The sequence below is a fragment of the Diabrotica undecimpunctata genome, chromosome 3 (assembly GCF_040954645.1).
Source record: "Diabrotica undecimpunctata isolate CICGRU chromosome 3, icDiaUnde3, whole genome shotgun sequence".
Classification (NCBI taxonomy): Eukaryota; Metazoa; Arthropoda; class Insecta; order Coleoptera; family Chrysomelidae; genus Diabrotica; species Diabrotica undecimpunctata.
The window spans coordinates 18,603,153-18,621,604 of NC_092805.1; the positions used below are offsets into that span (position 1 = coordinate 18,603,153).

The 18,452-nt window shown below is 33.7% G+C and overlaps 1 protein-coding gene across 2 annotated transcripts in view; it reads left to right on the top strand.

Annotated features, from left to right (window-relative positions):
• The window catches only part of LOC140436508 (uncharacterized), a 123,617-nt gene that overhangs the window by 54,770 nt on the left and 50,395 nt on the right, over window positions 1–18,452 (top strand). Inside the window, exons 2-3 of one of the 2 annotated variants that reach the window (XM_072525383.1) lie at window positions 6,361–6,599; window positions 7,644–7,817. In XM_072525383.1, coding sequence (XP_072381484.1) covers window positions 6,368–6,599; window positions 7,644–7,817 — 406 coding nt within the window. In that variant the 5' untranslated portion in view covers window positions 6,361–6,367. Of the gene's footprint in view, window positions 1–6,360; window positions 6,600–7,610; window positions 7,818–18,452 lie in introns of both variants that reach the window. The other variant, XM_072525382.1, reaches the window with a different exon arrangement.

Genomic DNA, 18,452 nt, shown 5'->3' on the forward strand with positions numbered 1-18,452 from the left:
TACTATTTTTTAAAATTACAAGAAGTTAAAATATGTGTTGAAAATTTTGAAAATATAAACTTCTTCTTCTTAGGGTGCCTATCGGTTCCGGATGTTGGCTATCAACATAGCTGTCCTAACTTTACTTGCAGCTATTCGAATTAGTCCGGTTGTAGACTTATTGAACCACTTCCTTAGGTTTTGAAGCCAAGATATTCTTCTTCTCTCTGGTCCTCTCTTTTCAAATAACTTGCCCTGAAGAATGAGTTGCAATAAGCCATATATGTGTTCATTTCTCATAACATTGCCAAGATATTCTAATTTACGCTCTTTGATTGTGTTAGTGATCTTGCATTCCTTGCCCATTCTATCCACATCTCGAAGGCCTCGAGCTTTCCTAAAGAAGCTTCGGAGAAATTACTATTTAATGGGAATCAGCCACAAATAAAGCTTAAAGTAAGTTTATTGACGTTATAATTTCCACTTCGGCAATCGTTCTCTACATGCAATCATTAGTATTTTGAGAACTACAAAAATGTTTGTATTTTGAGAACGATTTCCGAAGTGGAAATTGAAACGTCAATAAACTTACTTTAACCTTTAATTGTGGCTTGTTCTTATTTAAATAGTAATTACTTTAAAATGCCACAAGAAAATAGCTTCAGAACAATATTAAGCTTCGGAGAACGTCCATGCCTCTGCTTCGTATAATAATGTAGAAAATACATAGCATCTGATGATAGAGATTTTGGTACTAAGTGGTAAATCGTGACTTCTGAAAAGAGACTTCATCTTTACGAACGCTGATCTTGCTTTCCCTATGCGTTGTTTTATTTCAGTAGTGTGGTCCCATTGACTGTTTATGTTAGTACCAAGATATGTGTATCTGTTTACCTTGTCAATTGGCTGTTGGTTTACCAAAAGATGTGTATTTAATATTTCGCGCTTACTAACTACCATGTACTTTGTTTTGTTCGTATTGAGATCCAGCCCATATTCTCGACTTATATCTGATATTCTCGACATTATTGCTTGTAAACCATCTAGGCTATCTGCAAAAACTACTTCGACGTCAGCATATCTAATGTTGTTTAGACACACTCCGTTAACAAAGAGGCCTTCCTGTAGTTGTCCCAGTGCTTGCTCGAAGATACGCTCCGAGTACATATTAAATAGCACTGGAGACAGAATGCATCCTTGTCTCACTCCTCTATCTATGGAGATTGTCTCTGTCAATTGATCATCCACTTTAATGTTGGCAGTTTGGTTGTAATATAAATTATATATAATTCGCAAGTCTCTATCATCCAAGCCCGCTTCTTTCAAAATGGATATGAGCTTGTCATGTTTTACTCTATCAAATGCCTTTTTGTAGTCGATAAAATAAATATATACATCACAGTTGACATCCGTGTACCTCTGGATAATCACTTGTATAGCGAATAGAGCTTCTCGGGTGCCTAAGGTATCGCGGAATCCAAATTGTGTCCATGACACTTCACATTTTTTATATATTCTGTTTTGTATCACTTTTAAAAACGTTTTAAGTAAGTGGCTCATTAGGCTAATTATTCTGTAGTCTTCGCATGTTTCAATATTTCCAGTTATACATATTTTGTTAAATATAAACGTTATCCATTTTATTCCTTGTTCGTCCATAAGTTTTAGGAATTGTGTATAAAATTTGTCAGACCCTACAGCTTTACCATCTTTAGTTTTTCTAATAGCTGCCGTGACTTCTTCAATGGTAATCGGGGGTCCTGTTTCTATGTTTTATGTTCTATGTTTTCAATGGCAATCTGCCTTTCATCTACAAATGTTACTTCCACATATTTCTTCCAAGTGTCTAGTCTCCCTGTCACACTTAGTAGTGGATTACCTTGGTTGTCTGCCAAACATCCAACTCTTCTAGGCTTGTTTAAGCCTGCAGCTTCTTTAATTTTTTGTGCATATTCAACGAATCGTGTTTCTGTTGTAATAGCTGTAAAAAATATTAACACAAAAGCAAAATTTATTTACGTATATTATTTTTAATGTTATCGATATGCGTTCTTGTAGGAATGAAAGAGGCATTGTAGGCAGAAAACAGGTTTCTTGGTTAAAAAACATTCGTAAATGGACTCAGATATCTTTAAATTATTTTAATAATATATGTTTTAAAAAATTTAAAATACATTTTAATTTTTTTTTGAGGTTATGTTTGGGTCTAGCGATTTAAAATTTTTTTTGGTCCAGAACTTTTTGGTTTAGAACAGCATGGTATTTTTATTTTTGGAATATAGCAGGGGGAATTTTACCACCTTAACTAGCTATATAAAAATTGATTTTTCGTTATTGTGACCATGATGTCCAACCTATAAAAACTGAAAAAAACTATAAAAATAGTTAAACACTTAACCAATAATATACATATTTTTTGAGGTGGCATTTGAGACAGTTTTTTTTAAACGAATTTTGAACTTCCCGCCAAAAATAATGTAAAAAAATACCATGATGTAGACAATAAAATATCCTACCAATTTAAAAAAAAACAATAAGTTTCTACCATGAGTAGAATCAAGGATATTGTCAAAAAAAGATAAAACACGTTTAAATTTTTTTTAGGTTATGTTTGAGACTAGTGGTCTAAAAAACTTTTAGTATATTGGTAATATATGTCAACAATTATAATTCAATTTCCTACAGCCTAAACTAGATATGAACATTTTTTGTTTAAATTTAAACAAACTTTAAGGGTTGAAAACAATAGAAGTTTCAGTGTCCTATAAATAGGACGCTTGCATATAATGGTTTAATATGATTCCTGAATTAAATCTATATGATTTGGCGTTGAATTTTATTGACAGTTTTTGTAAAATTGATTGATTTGTTAATTTACTTTATTCCAAATTATGTATTTCTGACAAAATTTCTAATACCGACTCCTACGGAAGTGTAAAAGAATCCAAGTAGTTTACTTTTTCCTACAATCTGACACAACTCTCTATTAAAAGATACTTTGTTGAAGAAAACAAATTATGTGTGTTACATAATACAAGCGCAACTAAGACAATTTTATGAATTGTATTTAAATGTTATCGTGAGAGTTTTTTAACCACCTTTTCAACAATTCACATGTTGTTATTAACCGTGTTCCCAGGGCATTACCAGTCATAAACGCGAATTGCATAAATAATAACAAATCGTTTTATTGTTTTTGTTAAATTGTTTTGCTCATACAGTTTACTTTTTATTTTGAGTTTAAATTGTTTTGCATAATTACGAACTACCGGATTATATATAAACCTTACGTTATTTTCGGTTATTGATAGAGGGATCTTCAATAAATATTTGGCCCTGATTTTCGGCAATATTCATTGGATTTTGTGGAGTTTCTGAAACAGGTCGATTTTTATTCTAAAGGGGTTATTTTTTAACGGTATAAACCGTTATATATCCTTAATTTTAAATAGGGCATAAATTTTAAGTGTGTGGCACATCATTAGACAGTTATTTCGATGGAAAATTCAGGAATCAATCCTCATATTAAGTCTGTTCTTATGAAAAAGTATCAATTTTTTTAAAGTATTGACCTCTTTAAAACTAAAAGTAACACATGTTTTGCTAGTATTAATGACAATTTTTTTCCATCACGTCATAAACTTTATTGAAAAAAAATTGCAAAAAGTAGTTGTTTGAACTGTTTTTGGTAGCGTTTAACAGCGATATCAAATATTTTTTAAATTCTTTCAAAATCGTCCATTCTATCGCAAAATGGGTTAAATTTTATTAAAAATTAAAAATGTGCAAGGAGAACAGCAAAATATTTAATCAACTTCATCAAGATAAGCAGTTTCATCACTCATATGTATTAAAACAAGTTACGAAATTTTATGAAGCGAGATCGGTAGCTGAGCAAAAAAAGGAGTGTTAAAAATATGTTAGCAATGAAGCGACAGAAGTAGCAATTTTAGGTAATATCATTTTGGAACCCACTTGTGGTGACAAATGGGTGGATCGAGTAGCTCCGGAGTCACCACTGCCGTTCCTAAGCCCGGGTAAAGAACGAAGGTTGGGCAGTGGGCTGACAAACCACTCCCGGAAAAAACACAATGTTACGAAAACTGAACATTTGTCTCGTAATACAGGACGGAACTTTCGGAAACGACTCAAGCTACGAAACATGGACTATATATTTGGAAACTGGAATGTAAGGACACTAAATAAACCAGGAGCTCAAACCGCACTTCTGCAAGAACTAAAAAGATATAAGCTCATGATTACTGCTCTTCAGGAGACAAGATGGCTGGAGTAAGGTGTCAGGGACACTAAAACGCACACAATTCTATATAGTGGGAAGAAAAAAGGAAGCCAAGAATGTGGAGTTGCATTTGTGGTGGATAATGATTTTAGGTCAAAAATCATAGACTTCCTGTCAGTCAGTGAAAGGATATGCAAGTTAAGAATTTGCACCCACTTCTTTAAACTAACAATGATTAACATTCACTGCAAAACAGAAGAACAAGAACAACATACAAAGGAAAGCTTTTACCAAGATTATAATGGGTGATATAAATGCTAAAATAGGCAAAGAGCCACAGTTCTATGGCACAACAGGAAACACCCACTGCACTATGAAACAAACGAGAATGTGAAGTTTTTAATGAATTTTACAACCAGTAAAAACATGGTTGTAAGTTCCACATGCTTCCCACATAAGGACATACACAAAATAGCATGGATGTTATCAGGTGGAACAACAACCAATCAAATCGACCATGTTCTGATAGACAAAAGGACAACCAGTATTATCTCAGATGTGAAAACACGACGAGGAGTATACCGTGGATTAGACCATCTTTTAATCCAAACCAAATTTAGATGCATAGTTAACAAAGAAAGAAACGAAAGACAACAACGAGCAAACAAACTGGACCTGGAAAAACTGAAGATTCAGGAATGTAAATAGAAGTTCAAAGAAGAAGTCGCAAATGAGTAAAGGACGCTAGAACTGCACTTCATAGAAGGCAAATGGAATAATATCAAAACAGCAGTACTGACAGCGACAGCGTCTACCCTGGGAAACAAGAAAAAGGTGAGAAGAGGAGCATGGTTCGATGACGAGTGCAGACAAGCAATAGAGGAAAGAAATGAAGCACACAAAATGTATATTACAAGAAGAACACGGGAAAGACGAACATCTCTATCTGGAATAGACACACTATATCTGGAATAGAATTAATTTTTAGTTAAGCCAATTATTCCCTAGAAATAAAATGTAGGATAGGGAAGGCAAGACCTGCATTAAAAAAATGGCTAAGCTATTTATTTAAATGCCATAATTTATCAGTACCCATAAAAATCAGGTTACTACGATGTTATATCTTTCCTTTCCTATACCGTTGTACGCAGTTGAGTAGTGAATTCTCACAGACGCTACCTGCAAGAAAATTGAGGCTTTCGAAATGTGGCTTTATTGTCGGCTTTATACGAAGATATCCTATACCGACCATGTTACTAACCAGAGCGTTTTATTAAGAATGTAAAAAGGAAAAGAGTTGTTAACCAGAACATAAACAGCCAAAATCGAATACCTTGGTCATATCATGAGTAACAACGAAAGATGGATCTATTTCTTAGCTAAAAAATCTACTTACGTGGTTCAACAGAACAACCACAAATCTTTTCAGAGCAGCAGTTTCAAAGCCGATCAAATTTCATGGCACTGCTAATGATAGTTAAAGACTGAGAAACGTTTTTTTGTTCATGAAACACTTGCTTTTGAATTCACCGTCAGTTTATGTCATGACTTAACGAGGTCTTCCAACCTTAACCTGTTTTATTGGGTGAGATATGAAGGAAAGAGATTAACATAGGTTCTCATAACATAGTTTTTCTGTAATTTGATATCTTACTTATAATCGGAATGGCAACAAATAGAGTAGTAAAAACGGCGTGAGACGGTTCCCCAATTGGAAGACGATCAGTGTGAAGATCACAAATACGATGGAACGAAAACTTACTGGAAACACATTAAAAAACAAACAGAATCATGTCTACATAAAAATAAGAAGAAGGAGAGGACGAATTAGAAAACTGATGAGAATCCGACCATATTTGCCTGTCCTAATATTTTGCTTACTCAACTACTAAATAACATAGGTTCTGATAACATAGTTGTCTCTGTAATTTGAAATCTTCCTTATAAGAACCCGACCATACGTGCTTGTCCTCATATTTTGCTTACTCAACTACCTTTCAAGCCTGCTCTAAACTATCTAAAAGCTTTTTTGGTGCTTTTATTGTGTATCTATTATTTATTTAAAATTAATAAATACTTAAAAATTATTTATTATTTATATTATTTATTTACAATCTAAAATATATTCCTTTTGGTTTCAGAAAAAATATGCCTGGAGATTCATACTACTGGTCTCCTTTAGATAATGAAACAGATGAGTCGTTGATGGAAAAAGAACCCTACATTGATCCATGGGATTTGGAAAATTATGCTTACATCCGGGAACACCTCGATTCAATGGAACTGAGTTCTAGTCAGAGTGTACCTAGTGGAAGTTCAGGGGAATTTGCTGAACCAACGAGTTCGTTTGATTATGTACCTGGAAGAAGGAGTAGAACAAGTAAGTTAATAATTAATATATTGTTTTTAAAATATATGCGAAGTTGACAAAAACAATATTATAAGCGATCAGTTATTTTATTTAATTAACTTGAACTCTCCATATAAAAAGTGATTTCCTACTGAATAGTTTATATTGCATTTATACTCTCCATATAAAAAGTGATTTCTTACTGAATAATTTATATTGCAATTATATGGGATTAGGCCACAAGTGATTTGTTATTGATAATTGAGTAAATTTTTTAAAGTATTATTTATTGAAATATGTCTAATACTCGTTCAATTTTCCAGATATATTTTCTTAAGGTGCCATATTTCCAAATATTTATCAGTTTTTAGTTTTTTGGATGTTTTTCGATCTCCATTGCTTACCTAATTACACATTTGGTCCTATTTTCGACGTTGACTATCAACGTCGTTCCATCCAAGTTTATTTTATGTCCTGTGTTTATGTCATGTGCTAGGATGATGTTTTCTCTTTTCTTGCGATGGCATTTCGATGTTCTTCTCGTCTAACTTGTATTCTTTGATTTGTCTGTCCAACGTTCGATTTATCGCAGTCTTCACACGGGATCCTATATACTCCTTTATTTTCCAATGCAACTTTTGTTTATGCTGATGGTAATATGATTGCCATTTTCCTGTCGGTGTGAAATATAGTCTATATATTTTTTTTTTTTAACTTTACTGACTTTGTCTGTCGTGCCCTTTATATATGGGAGGATAGTTTTTCCCATTGTTTTTTTTTCGTTTTCTGGATCTTTACTTTTGTTTCAGGATTTATGTGCCTTTTTAATCATAGACGTATAGCCATTTTTTCTTAAAGCTGTTTTGACTTTCCTTATTTTTATGGTCCACATGTGTTAAATTTTCAGATATTGTGAGTAAGGTTTTATTGCCGAATTTAATTATGCAGGATGATGGTGTGTGAAATTAAAAAGGTGTCTTTTTAAAACTACTAACTAACTAACTAAAACTAAAACTACTTTTAATGGTAATAATATTTTAGATTCCGCGATGGCTACAATAAGTCATTTTTCAGCTCCTGCTCCCATTATGTCAAATATTAGAGAAGAAAGATTCGATTCCATATTCAGCGATCAAGAAAACTACGCAGCCATTGAAGATCTTCAGCAATATGAAAGAAGGAACAGGCGAGCCAGAAGCGAGATGCATTGGCCTAGTAAAAGAAGAATTGCTTATGACTATGAAACAGGTAAGACATTTTATTTGTAAATGATTTTCTTAATTTTGTATGTTGGATAATATAGAGACCATAGAATGGATTGATTAAAAACGAGTACTGATGATAATCTATCAGTGAGCAATAGACATGGTTGCTGCATCACTTTTGAATATGTATTTTTTGTGTTTGTGAACATTTTGTGTTTGTTAGTTTGCGGATGATATTATTTCTGGCGCTAACTTTTTTCTTGATATCTTGACAGTGATATCGATAAGACAGAGTTCTCTCCAGACGTACGCCGAGGTATTTTGGCGTCTCATTGTGTTCTGGCATCTGACCAGGCCATTCCACTTCCAGTGTCCTTCGGGCATGCTTATTTCTAAGGTGGAAAGCACACACCTGGGTTTTTGTAGGATTGGGTTTCAGATGGTTTTCGATTATAGTATAGTGCTTAGTCTTCTAGGGCATCAGTCAGTTTTACTTCGACTTCATTGAAGGTACTTCCTTGAGCTACCACGAGCATTTTCCGGATCTAAACTCTGCTTGTTTAGGAATAATTTTAGTGTCCACAGATTCAGCGATCCGGTTTAGTATCATTCTTTCGAACGCCTTGAAAAGATGAAACAAAAGAGAGACAGGTCTAAAACTCTTTGTATCCGCCGGATCCTTTCCTGGTTTTAAGAGGGCCACCACTCTAGCTTTCCTCCAGATTTTGGAGATTTGGAATGTACAGACGCAACAGTTCATCATTTTTACGAGCCACTCTAGGGTTTTTGGTCCAAAGTGTTTTATTTGTTTTGTTCGTATATTGTCTAGGTCAACCGCTTTATTATCTGTCATTATTTGGTGGATCGCACCTCTCATATCCTCCAGACAAAAGGAGGTACCTAGAATATCCTCTTCTTCATTGATATTTCGTTGTACTCTCACTTTGTTCTTCCTTGATGTTGTCTTACCATTTGTCAGGAGACGATGAACTATCTGATCGGATGTGACTTTTGTCAGATTAGGTGCCGGTGTTGCCAAGATTCCGAATTAATTTCCAAGTGCATCTGCTGTTTTGTTTCATGTCTAGACTCGTGATCAGCTTGCATTACCTGTCCATTCTGTTGGCGGATATCACCTGTAGCACTTCCTCTCTAGACTGTATTATTGCTTCCGAAAAGGGATCATCTTCATATAGCTGCTCGTATCTTTTAAGTAGGGGTTTAGATTCATCATTTAACCCCGCTATATATTCGGTTCGGCAACCTCTAGGGATATATTTTCGTGATATTTATTTTACGATTTGTACAAATTTATCATATGAATCAGAGTACGGGTCTAGCTGAGAAACTTCTTGATCTAATGCTTCAGCGAATTTTTCCCATTTTACTTTCGTGAAATTGACCCTTCCCTCGAAGGGAACGATTTCTTATCTGATTGCCGCGTTTTAAAAGCAATTTATTGGTCTGTGCTTTGTTTTGGGAGGGCGTTTTCAACAATTTTTGTCTCCAATCCTGTCGCTGACAAATATATTGTCTGGGTTGCAACCTCTGTGCCATCTTCCGCTGTTGAAAGACGCGGGCTGTTTTGGATTATGAATAAGTTTGAGGTTCATGTTTTCAGCCCAATTTTTTAGTTCTTCACCATTGGAGTCTGTTTCGATATACCCCCACGCGATACTGTGACAATTGAAGTCACCCAGTATGAATTTTATTTGCTATGATTGAAAGTTATCCGGTTCCTCAAAAACAAAGTCAGCGTTTGGCGGTTTGTAGATGGACGTTACCGTACAAGACTTTAGTTCCACTGTGAGGATCTCGATGTCATCTCGATATGTTAAAGATGTGGAAACTATGTCGGTATCTGGTCCGATGAAGACTGTGGTCTGTGTGGTCTCTCCAGTACAAATCTCATACCTCGAATCCTTTTTCTGCGACTTGCAGTACCTCGATGGGTTTCTTGAACCAGTAGGACATCTATACCGTGTTGTCTGCACATATAATGACTTATAAAAAGTGACTTGCGGAACAAAAAAAGTTGGTTGACCTACCAGAAATTTGCCAGATTTTTTTAATCGACGCGACGTTTAAATTAAACAGTAACTTATACCTATTTATTTCTAAGAATAAAACACTGAAAACTGCTCTTTGTAGCAATATTTTTACGACATTAGGTCACAGGTCATTATTTTTATATAATACCTGCCCAAGTTTTAAATGCCGTACAAAATTGTTTGGTCAAAAAAACTTGTGGTAAGTTTATCTTACCTGTGAATCACCTGTACCGATAAGAATTGACGACATAGTTTGTAAAGTTTTTATAACATCTTGTAGTATTGTTTTATATGTGATTCATGCTGGGTCTAAGGACTTATTAAAAATCTCCCATGGGCTTGTAGACTAATCTTTGTATTGTGGCGATTAACCTAAAGTCAAAAGAAAAACCTATAAGGTACATTCTTTATTTTTCATTTTTCATAATCAATAAGATATTTTTATTTTATGTTTATCCACTGAGTACAGCCCCATAATCAATCACATAAAAAGGCGATCTTGTTAAAAAATTGTGATAAAAAATTACACATTTCGTTAAATAATCTGCATATTAACAACTTTACAAGGTTTTAAAACCTTCACGTCAGACTACTGTTCTAAATTCCATATTGATACGTGTATAACTTATTAAGATTTTAGTATACACCCATTTGTATGCCGGTCTGTTGCTTCATGAAAATTCATGGTTCAGTAGAGTGGTATTTTCTGGTATGGATATACCCACGCGATGATTTTTTTTGAAATTTATTAGGAACGAAATGTTGGCGAGTAACAAAAACAAGCTTCATGCTGGTTTTTAAGTGTCTTGTTTGTTGATAATAAGAACAGTTTAAATTTGTGAGATACGAGGACACTTCAAATACGCGCCTATATTACATATTATAGTCAATTTGTAAGAAGATAATGAAGAAATCTACCAAAGGTAAATGGTAGACAACTTCAAAAATAACTAACTAAACATAAACGTATTAAACCCGTATTAAAGTATGTTTATTATTGCTTGTTGTATGTATTATATATATTGCTTATTGTTTTTCGCTCGACAATAACTAGATGGCATACTAATGTTGCTTATTGCTACCGAAATGACCTCTGTCTGAAACTGTCGTGACTGACATCGTTGGGACCGACAACTTTGGGCCCGATGGTTGGTGTGTATTTGTAGGCTTGTTGACCGATAAAACCAAAATTTTGGTTTAAAACCAAATCCGATTTGGTTGTAAAACCAAATCGGTACAACTCTTTTTGTAGGTCAACAAGCCTACACACACATCAACCGTCGGGTCCAATATTGTCGGTCACGACAGTTGGGTGGTCTTGTCGGGACGTGTAGGCCGATTTGTCGAACAAGCGGATTTAAAAAATAAATGAAGTAAACATTAAAAAGTATTAACACAAACGTGTTAAAAAATAAATAAAAAGTGTATAAGTCGCACTATTATAGTCGCATTATTATAGAGTTAGCAAACATTTCGTCAAAATCAATTATAAATTTTATAAAATGAACAATCACCGATTTATCACCATCTTTGCCTGTCCTTTGTCTTCAAATTCCCAAACTCCATTGCCTTCTACTCCAGGATATTCTTGGTCTCCCTCTTTTACGCCTTGCTGGTCGATTCCATCTAAATACTCCACTGGATTTTCTACTTTATTTATACGTAAAATATTCGTTTCTCTTCTATTGCTTAACATATCTGTGACATTTAATTTATCTCTAATGGCCCCGTTAGTAATTCTGTCGCATCTTGATGTTCTGGAACTCTCTCGAAGATAGTCCATCTCTACTACATAAATAACTTTCCCTTTGTAGTCCACAAAGTATCTTCCAATCCGAGTCATCGGGAGTCTATCCATGGGAACATGATTTTCACGTTCTGCAAAAGGAAATATGACGCTTCATAAGATGTCAAAGAACGGAGGTAAAGGAACTTATAGAACCACAAACACATAAAAAAGGATACCTGGATTGACTACCTAAAAAAGCTTTATGTAGAGGTAGAACAAACGACGCTAGAACCGGAAATACCAGAAATTACCACAAATGAAGAACTTAATATAAATGTACAGGAAGTTCGGAAAATACTTGAACATCTGAAGAACAGAAAACCAGCAGGTAAAGACGGGATACCAAACGAATTACTGAAATATTGTGGAGCGGCAATGACAGAACAATTAACAACATTAATTAATAAAATTATAAATCACAATAAAATACCGGAAGAATGGAGTACGAGCGAACTTATTCTACTATTCAAAAAGGCAGATAAAAAAACAGGCAGAAAACTACAGAGGTATAAACTACTACGCTAAAACTTTTTCAGGGTTTTTGTAGTGGAAGATCGTGTACAGATGCAATATTCGTTATAAAGCAAATTACAGAAATCACTAGAGTATAATAGACCAGCATTTCTGTGTCTAATTGACCAAAGAAAGACTCAAAAATGTAATCCATCTTCTATATAATAGAGAAGTTCCCCTAAATATTATAAAACCTATCGAAAACATTTACCCAAACAACAAAATGGAAGTCAGAATAGATGGGCAACTTACAGAATATATAGTACTAGGTAGCGGAATAAAATAAGGGGATTCATTGAGCTCCATGCTCTTCAATTTGATCATGGATGAAATAATCAAAAGCATTAACAAAGGAAGAGGATAAAGAATGGAAAACAAAGAAATAATAATACTCTGTTACGCAGACGACGCAATATTGATAGCCCAAGATGAAGATAGTCTGCAAAAACTGGTACACAGATTTAACATACGAGCAAAAAAATTTAATATGACAATCTCATCTCAAAAAAACTAAAAAAATAGTAGTCAGCAAAGAACCAACCAGATGTAAAATAGAAATTGATGGCATTAGTATTAAACACATAATGAAAATAAAATACCTGGGAATTACACTGTCTAGCTATGGAAACCTAGACAAAGAAGTGAGAGATCAAGTCCAAAAAGCAAATAGATTGACAGATGGTCATATGGAGTGACAACATTCCATAGAGGTTGCTTATAAAGAGGAAGAAGAAGAAGAAGAAGATATTTAGTGCTTTTAATTATTAAAATTTGTATTTTAAGATTTTTTTAGTTTGTGTACGTTTGTGTACGAACACTATCAACTTTGGAAAAGAATATCAATAGACCTCTTTTGTTTAAAATGACTCAAACAATCTAAATTATCTGATTTTTTAATTCCTGTACAAAAATTTCCCCCACCACCCTTCAGATTTGTTTAAAGGATTCTTTTTTGAACAGGAATCCGCAAAGAAACCGAATCAGAAACTTCTTGTTACGGGAGCGGCCTCACAACCTGGACTAAGAGCGACCTGATTTCTTAAATTCGCTTCTTCTTATAACGTAATTTATCTTCTTCCATTAGTTCTTTACAGACTTGATATTCTTTTACCACGTAAGTTTTTACATAAAATAGTTTAAATTGTATGTTCTGATTAATTGATGACTATCATCGATTAAACATCTTCAAATGCCCTTGTATATTTTAAAAAACGTTAATTTATTGCTTCAAAATTCTTAAAAATATCAAGGTTTTTAACACTAACCATTTTATATATGTATTTAAACCTAAAGTTGTGACAAAATTTATATCGACATTTCAAACTTAATTAATTATTAATGTCTAAAGTATTTTTCTTAATTATAATTTGGGATTTTACGATATTTATTTACTATCAACAAAACCACTTTCACTAATGTGTATCGTTAAAAGGTCATGCCACACCAACTAAAGAGAGTTAGAATACCAAAAGGACTAAGATCGTACAAACATGCAGTCAAAATTTTCAGAAATTTTATATTTCGTCTCCTTTTCTTTTATAGTTCGTAATACGTGGAAGCTCTCTAATATCACTCGAACTGAGCATGACAGATCGACTTTATATTTAGGTTTTTTTTATTATTTTTTTAATAAACAGTTTTTATCCCCATTACCTTAAAAAATACGACTTCATCGACATCGACATGACGATTTCACGACGATATTAGACATTTTCATATCAAACAATAAAATTAGATACATTCCGATAGTACAACGAATATACCATTATGTAACAATGAAATTTACAGTAGATAATATTAAAAATTTACGAATAGAAATATTAACTTTTCGTCTTCTTCTTCTTTAAGTGCCGTCTCCCGATCGGAGGTTGGATATCATCATCACTATCTTTACTCTATCTACTGCTGCTCTGAAGAGTTCTATAGAACTGCATTTAAACCAGTCCCTTAAATTCTTCATGACACTCTCCTTCTTCCTACACTCCTTCCTCCTCTTATCTTTTCCTGTATTATCAGCCGTAGCAGTTCATATCGCTGTCTGCTCATTACGTGTCCCAGATATTGACTCTATCTTATTTTTATTTTGTTTATTATTTCGTATTCTTTGCCCATTTCTCGCAATTCTTCCGTGTTAGTTTTCTTCTGTGTCCATGCTATTCTAAGTATCCTCCTGTAACACCACATTTCAAAGGACTGGAACTTATTTACGTGTTCTTGCTTTAATGTCCAGCTTTCAAGTCTGTTGCAGAGAATTGTTTTCATTTTTACAAACGCATTTCTTGCTCTTTCTAACCTGGCTCTTATTTCGGTTGTTTGATCATTATTTTCTGAAATCCAGGTTTCTGGGTATTTGTATTTATGAACCCTTTCTATCGGTACATTTTCCAAATGTATGCTTGTTGGTATATTTGTTTTCTTTGTTATTATCATGTATTTGGACTTTTTTATATTCATTTTTAGTCCATATTTTTCACAGAAACTGTTTGTTTTGTTTAGCAGTAATTGGAGTTGTTCAGCAGAGCTTGCCATAATCATAGTGTCATCTGAATATCTTATATTGTTAATAGATCTTCCGGTAATTATTATTCCTTCACTTTGAGAGTAATGCTTCTTCAAAAATGGCTTCACTATGTACATTAAATTAATGGGGACATAATACTTACAAATTGTTTGTAAGTAAGACTTCCACCATTGTTGCAACAAAATTTTTTACTTTGCTTAAGAAGACCATATGGATAAAAGGCCATTTCCCCCACTCACGATGTATAATGTAGATAAGACATCTGTGAGTACAGTACCAAGATAAAACTGTAAGATTATTATGTTCTTTGCCCTGCAGTTCCATAAACGATTGTATGTATATACTCAATTGGTAAGCTTGAATTATATAATGTCGATTTCAATATAATTATTTACATTTAACATACATTTACTTATATTTTGGCCAAAAACTTTATAGATCATAAATATTATGCTTGTATAAATGATATCACCACCATATATTAAACCGCCCATTAAAATTATCCTCATACTCATTTGGGTGGTTTAATAGTGAATTTCCTTGTTTCAAGTCTAGATCTAAGATTATTTCTAATTGTCTTCCCCGTTTCAATGACAATATTTGTTTTGGTAAATTTATTAAATATAGATTCTATTCCTGATAGCGTTCGTGAAAACATCTTAAAAACAGTAATTATTGTTGTCCTCAACCAACAGGAAGGAATAATTATTTCGAAAATAACTTTCAACCTTCAGGGCCCGAATTATTGTCAGTACTATTCGTAATTCTTTCGTAAATTGTAAATCGAGATAAAAATGTAAAAAGCTATTGTTGCGTTATACCAGTTTGTATGCAATTCAAGGCACACCTTTACGACCATTGGAAATATAAGGATGAACGTTAAGATTGATTTTGTTTGTTGCTCTTGTTATTTTTCTTATTTTTTGTTTTGTTGCTGTACTAAAATCAGAATAGATATATTATTACAGAAGTTATGAGTATATCGCTTCCTAAAACTATATCTCGTATTAGTGGTATTTTTCATACGAAACCAAAAAACCGTTAATTAAAATTGAAGTCTCTAAACTAAAAGAACTCGTTATGATTTTCCGGTAAGGAAAAGAGTATTACAAATTGTTTTTGTTTTATTTATAACTGCATTTTGTTTACTATCTAATAATATGTCATAGCAATAAGTAAATTTCGGACCATTACCTCGTTAAAGTAACATGTGGGAGGAGGCTGGAAGAAAAAGAGAAATCGAACAATAAAACGAAGAGAAAGTACAATATTGAAAAACTTAAGGAAGTAGAAATAAAAAATAAATATGAAGAAGAAATAAATAAAATTCTACAACAATGTGACCAAAATTTACAGACAGATCAAGCATGGGAACAAATTAAATCTGCCGTAGGAGAAGCTAACGAGTTAAGTGCGACTCCAAGAGAAGTACAAACAAAGATTGGTTTGACGAAGAGTGTCAGGCGACAGCAAAGGAAAAGAAGAAGATCAGAAAACAAATATTAACAGAGAATAGAGTGTGCAAAAATCAAGAATATAGAATAATTCGAGGAAGATTGAAAGCTCTGTGTAGAAGGAAAAAGAGATACAACAATGAGTTGAAATTAAAAGAGATAGAAGAGAAGTTTAAAAACAAATAGGTGAGGTCGTTCTATCAGGACGTTAAAAAGATGGGAAAAGGTTATCAAAGCCACTGTAGTTATATGAAAGGTAAAGACGGAAATTTAATTAGCGATCCGGCAGAAATAATGACGGAATGGAAAAGACATTTTGAAGAATTATTGAACGGTGAGGTGGAGCACGAAGCAGTAGACAACTGGACGGTTGGAGAATATGCGATAGTTGAAAGGCAGCCTACGCAGGAGGAGATGGTGACAGCAATACAAGAAATGAAAAATAACAGAAGGTAAAAATGACATATGCATAGAAATGATCAAGTTTGGTGGAGAACAACTACAAAGAAAAATATACCAGCTACTAGGGCAAGTATGGGAAAAGGAAATAATGCCATCGGAGTGGTATGAGGCCCGCATATGCCCTCTGCATGAAAAAGGAGACAAACTGAAGTGTGACAACCATAGAGGTATAGCCTTACTAGACACGGTATACAAAATCTTGGCAAGAATATTGAGATATAAACTAAATTGCTATACGGAAACAATCCTACATGAGTATCAGGCCGCCTTTAGAAAGGATAGATCTACTGCAGACCAAATCTTCTCATTAAAGGAGATACAAACCACTTTCCCCAAAGTGGGAAAAGCCCTGGGGCAAAGTTCCCCAGCATGTTTTGTTTGTGGATTTTAGATAAGCATATGATAGAGTCGATAGAGTCAAAATGTATCGAGCAATGGAACATTTGGGTATACCAAAGAAACTGATCCGGCTAGTTAAAATGACACTAAATAACTTAACGTGTAAAACTGCTTGGCAGGGGCACATATCAGAACACTTTACGGTTGCAAAAGGCTTGAGACAGGGAGATCCTTTATCCACTACAATATTCAACTTAGTGTTAGAAACTGTAATCAGAAAAGCAGCATGAAGGTGGAAGAAACGATCATGAACAATGAGCACCAGTGCTTGGCATTTGCTTACGATCTAACGATCCTAGCAAAAACCGAGAGAAAATAAAGAAGAGTTGTGAAGAAAATCATTGAAGAAGCACAGAAATTCGGATTGGAACTAAATGAACCAAATATATAATCATGGGAGGGACAGAAGAGAAAAAAGAAGACTTTAGTGTGAGGTCTGTAAGTGGTAAAAGCTATAGTTTTAAAAGGGTGGACAAATTTGAATACCTGGGTGTAGTTTTCGATGAAAATGGAAAAGAGAAATGGGAGCTCAAAGCCAGAATACCAAAAGGGAATAAAAAATCAGGTAGTTTAAGAGCCCTACTGAACTCAAAATACGTTTCTAGACAAGGTAAAATATATAGTATACGTATAAATATATAGTACTTGTAAAATAAATAAAATATATTTGAATATATAAAACAGTAATTCGACCCACAGTAACATATGCCGGTGAGACATGGACATTAAATAAGAAGGAAGAGGATACTCTGGAACGATGAGAAATGAAAATATTGAGTCGCATATTCGGAGGACGGAAGACAGAAGATGGTTCGGAGAGAAGAACCAACAATGAATTAATAGGTTTATACAAAGAACCTACCATAACTAAGTTCATCAAGTCACAAAGAATCAGATGGTTGGGACATGTGGAAAGAATGGCAGCAAACAGAATGCTTAAACTAGTATATAGCCATATTGTATGGCCAATAATCAGATAATAACCAGAAAACTAATCGGCCCCAAAAGAAGAGGTAGATCCAGAACGAGGTGGATTAGTGAAGTGGAGGAAGACCTCAAACACGTGAAGGTGGGGACTGGAAAAGAAAAGCACAAAATAGAAGCGAATGGAGAAATATTGTCTACCAGGTCCTTCAGAGTAGTTAAGAATGTTGTATATACATATTTAAGTTGAAGTTTTGTTTAAAATAATTGTAATTAGTTAATATTAGGATTATGTTTAAAAAAAATGCCCATAACGGCCTGTTGTACGTGAAATTAAATAAATAAGTCAATTTCATGACAATTATTGAAAAACTACATGCAGGAATACAAATTATTACAATCTATTAAATACAGTACAGTTTAAATATACAATTCATCCATTGCAGTCAGGATTTAGACAAAATATTACACTACAGTCTAAAATTGCGTCTGAAAAACGTAATAACCGTTGCTTTAGACATATAAAGTGCATTCTTTAATACATCAAATCGGTAATTCTCGCAAA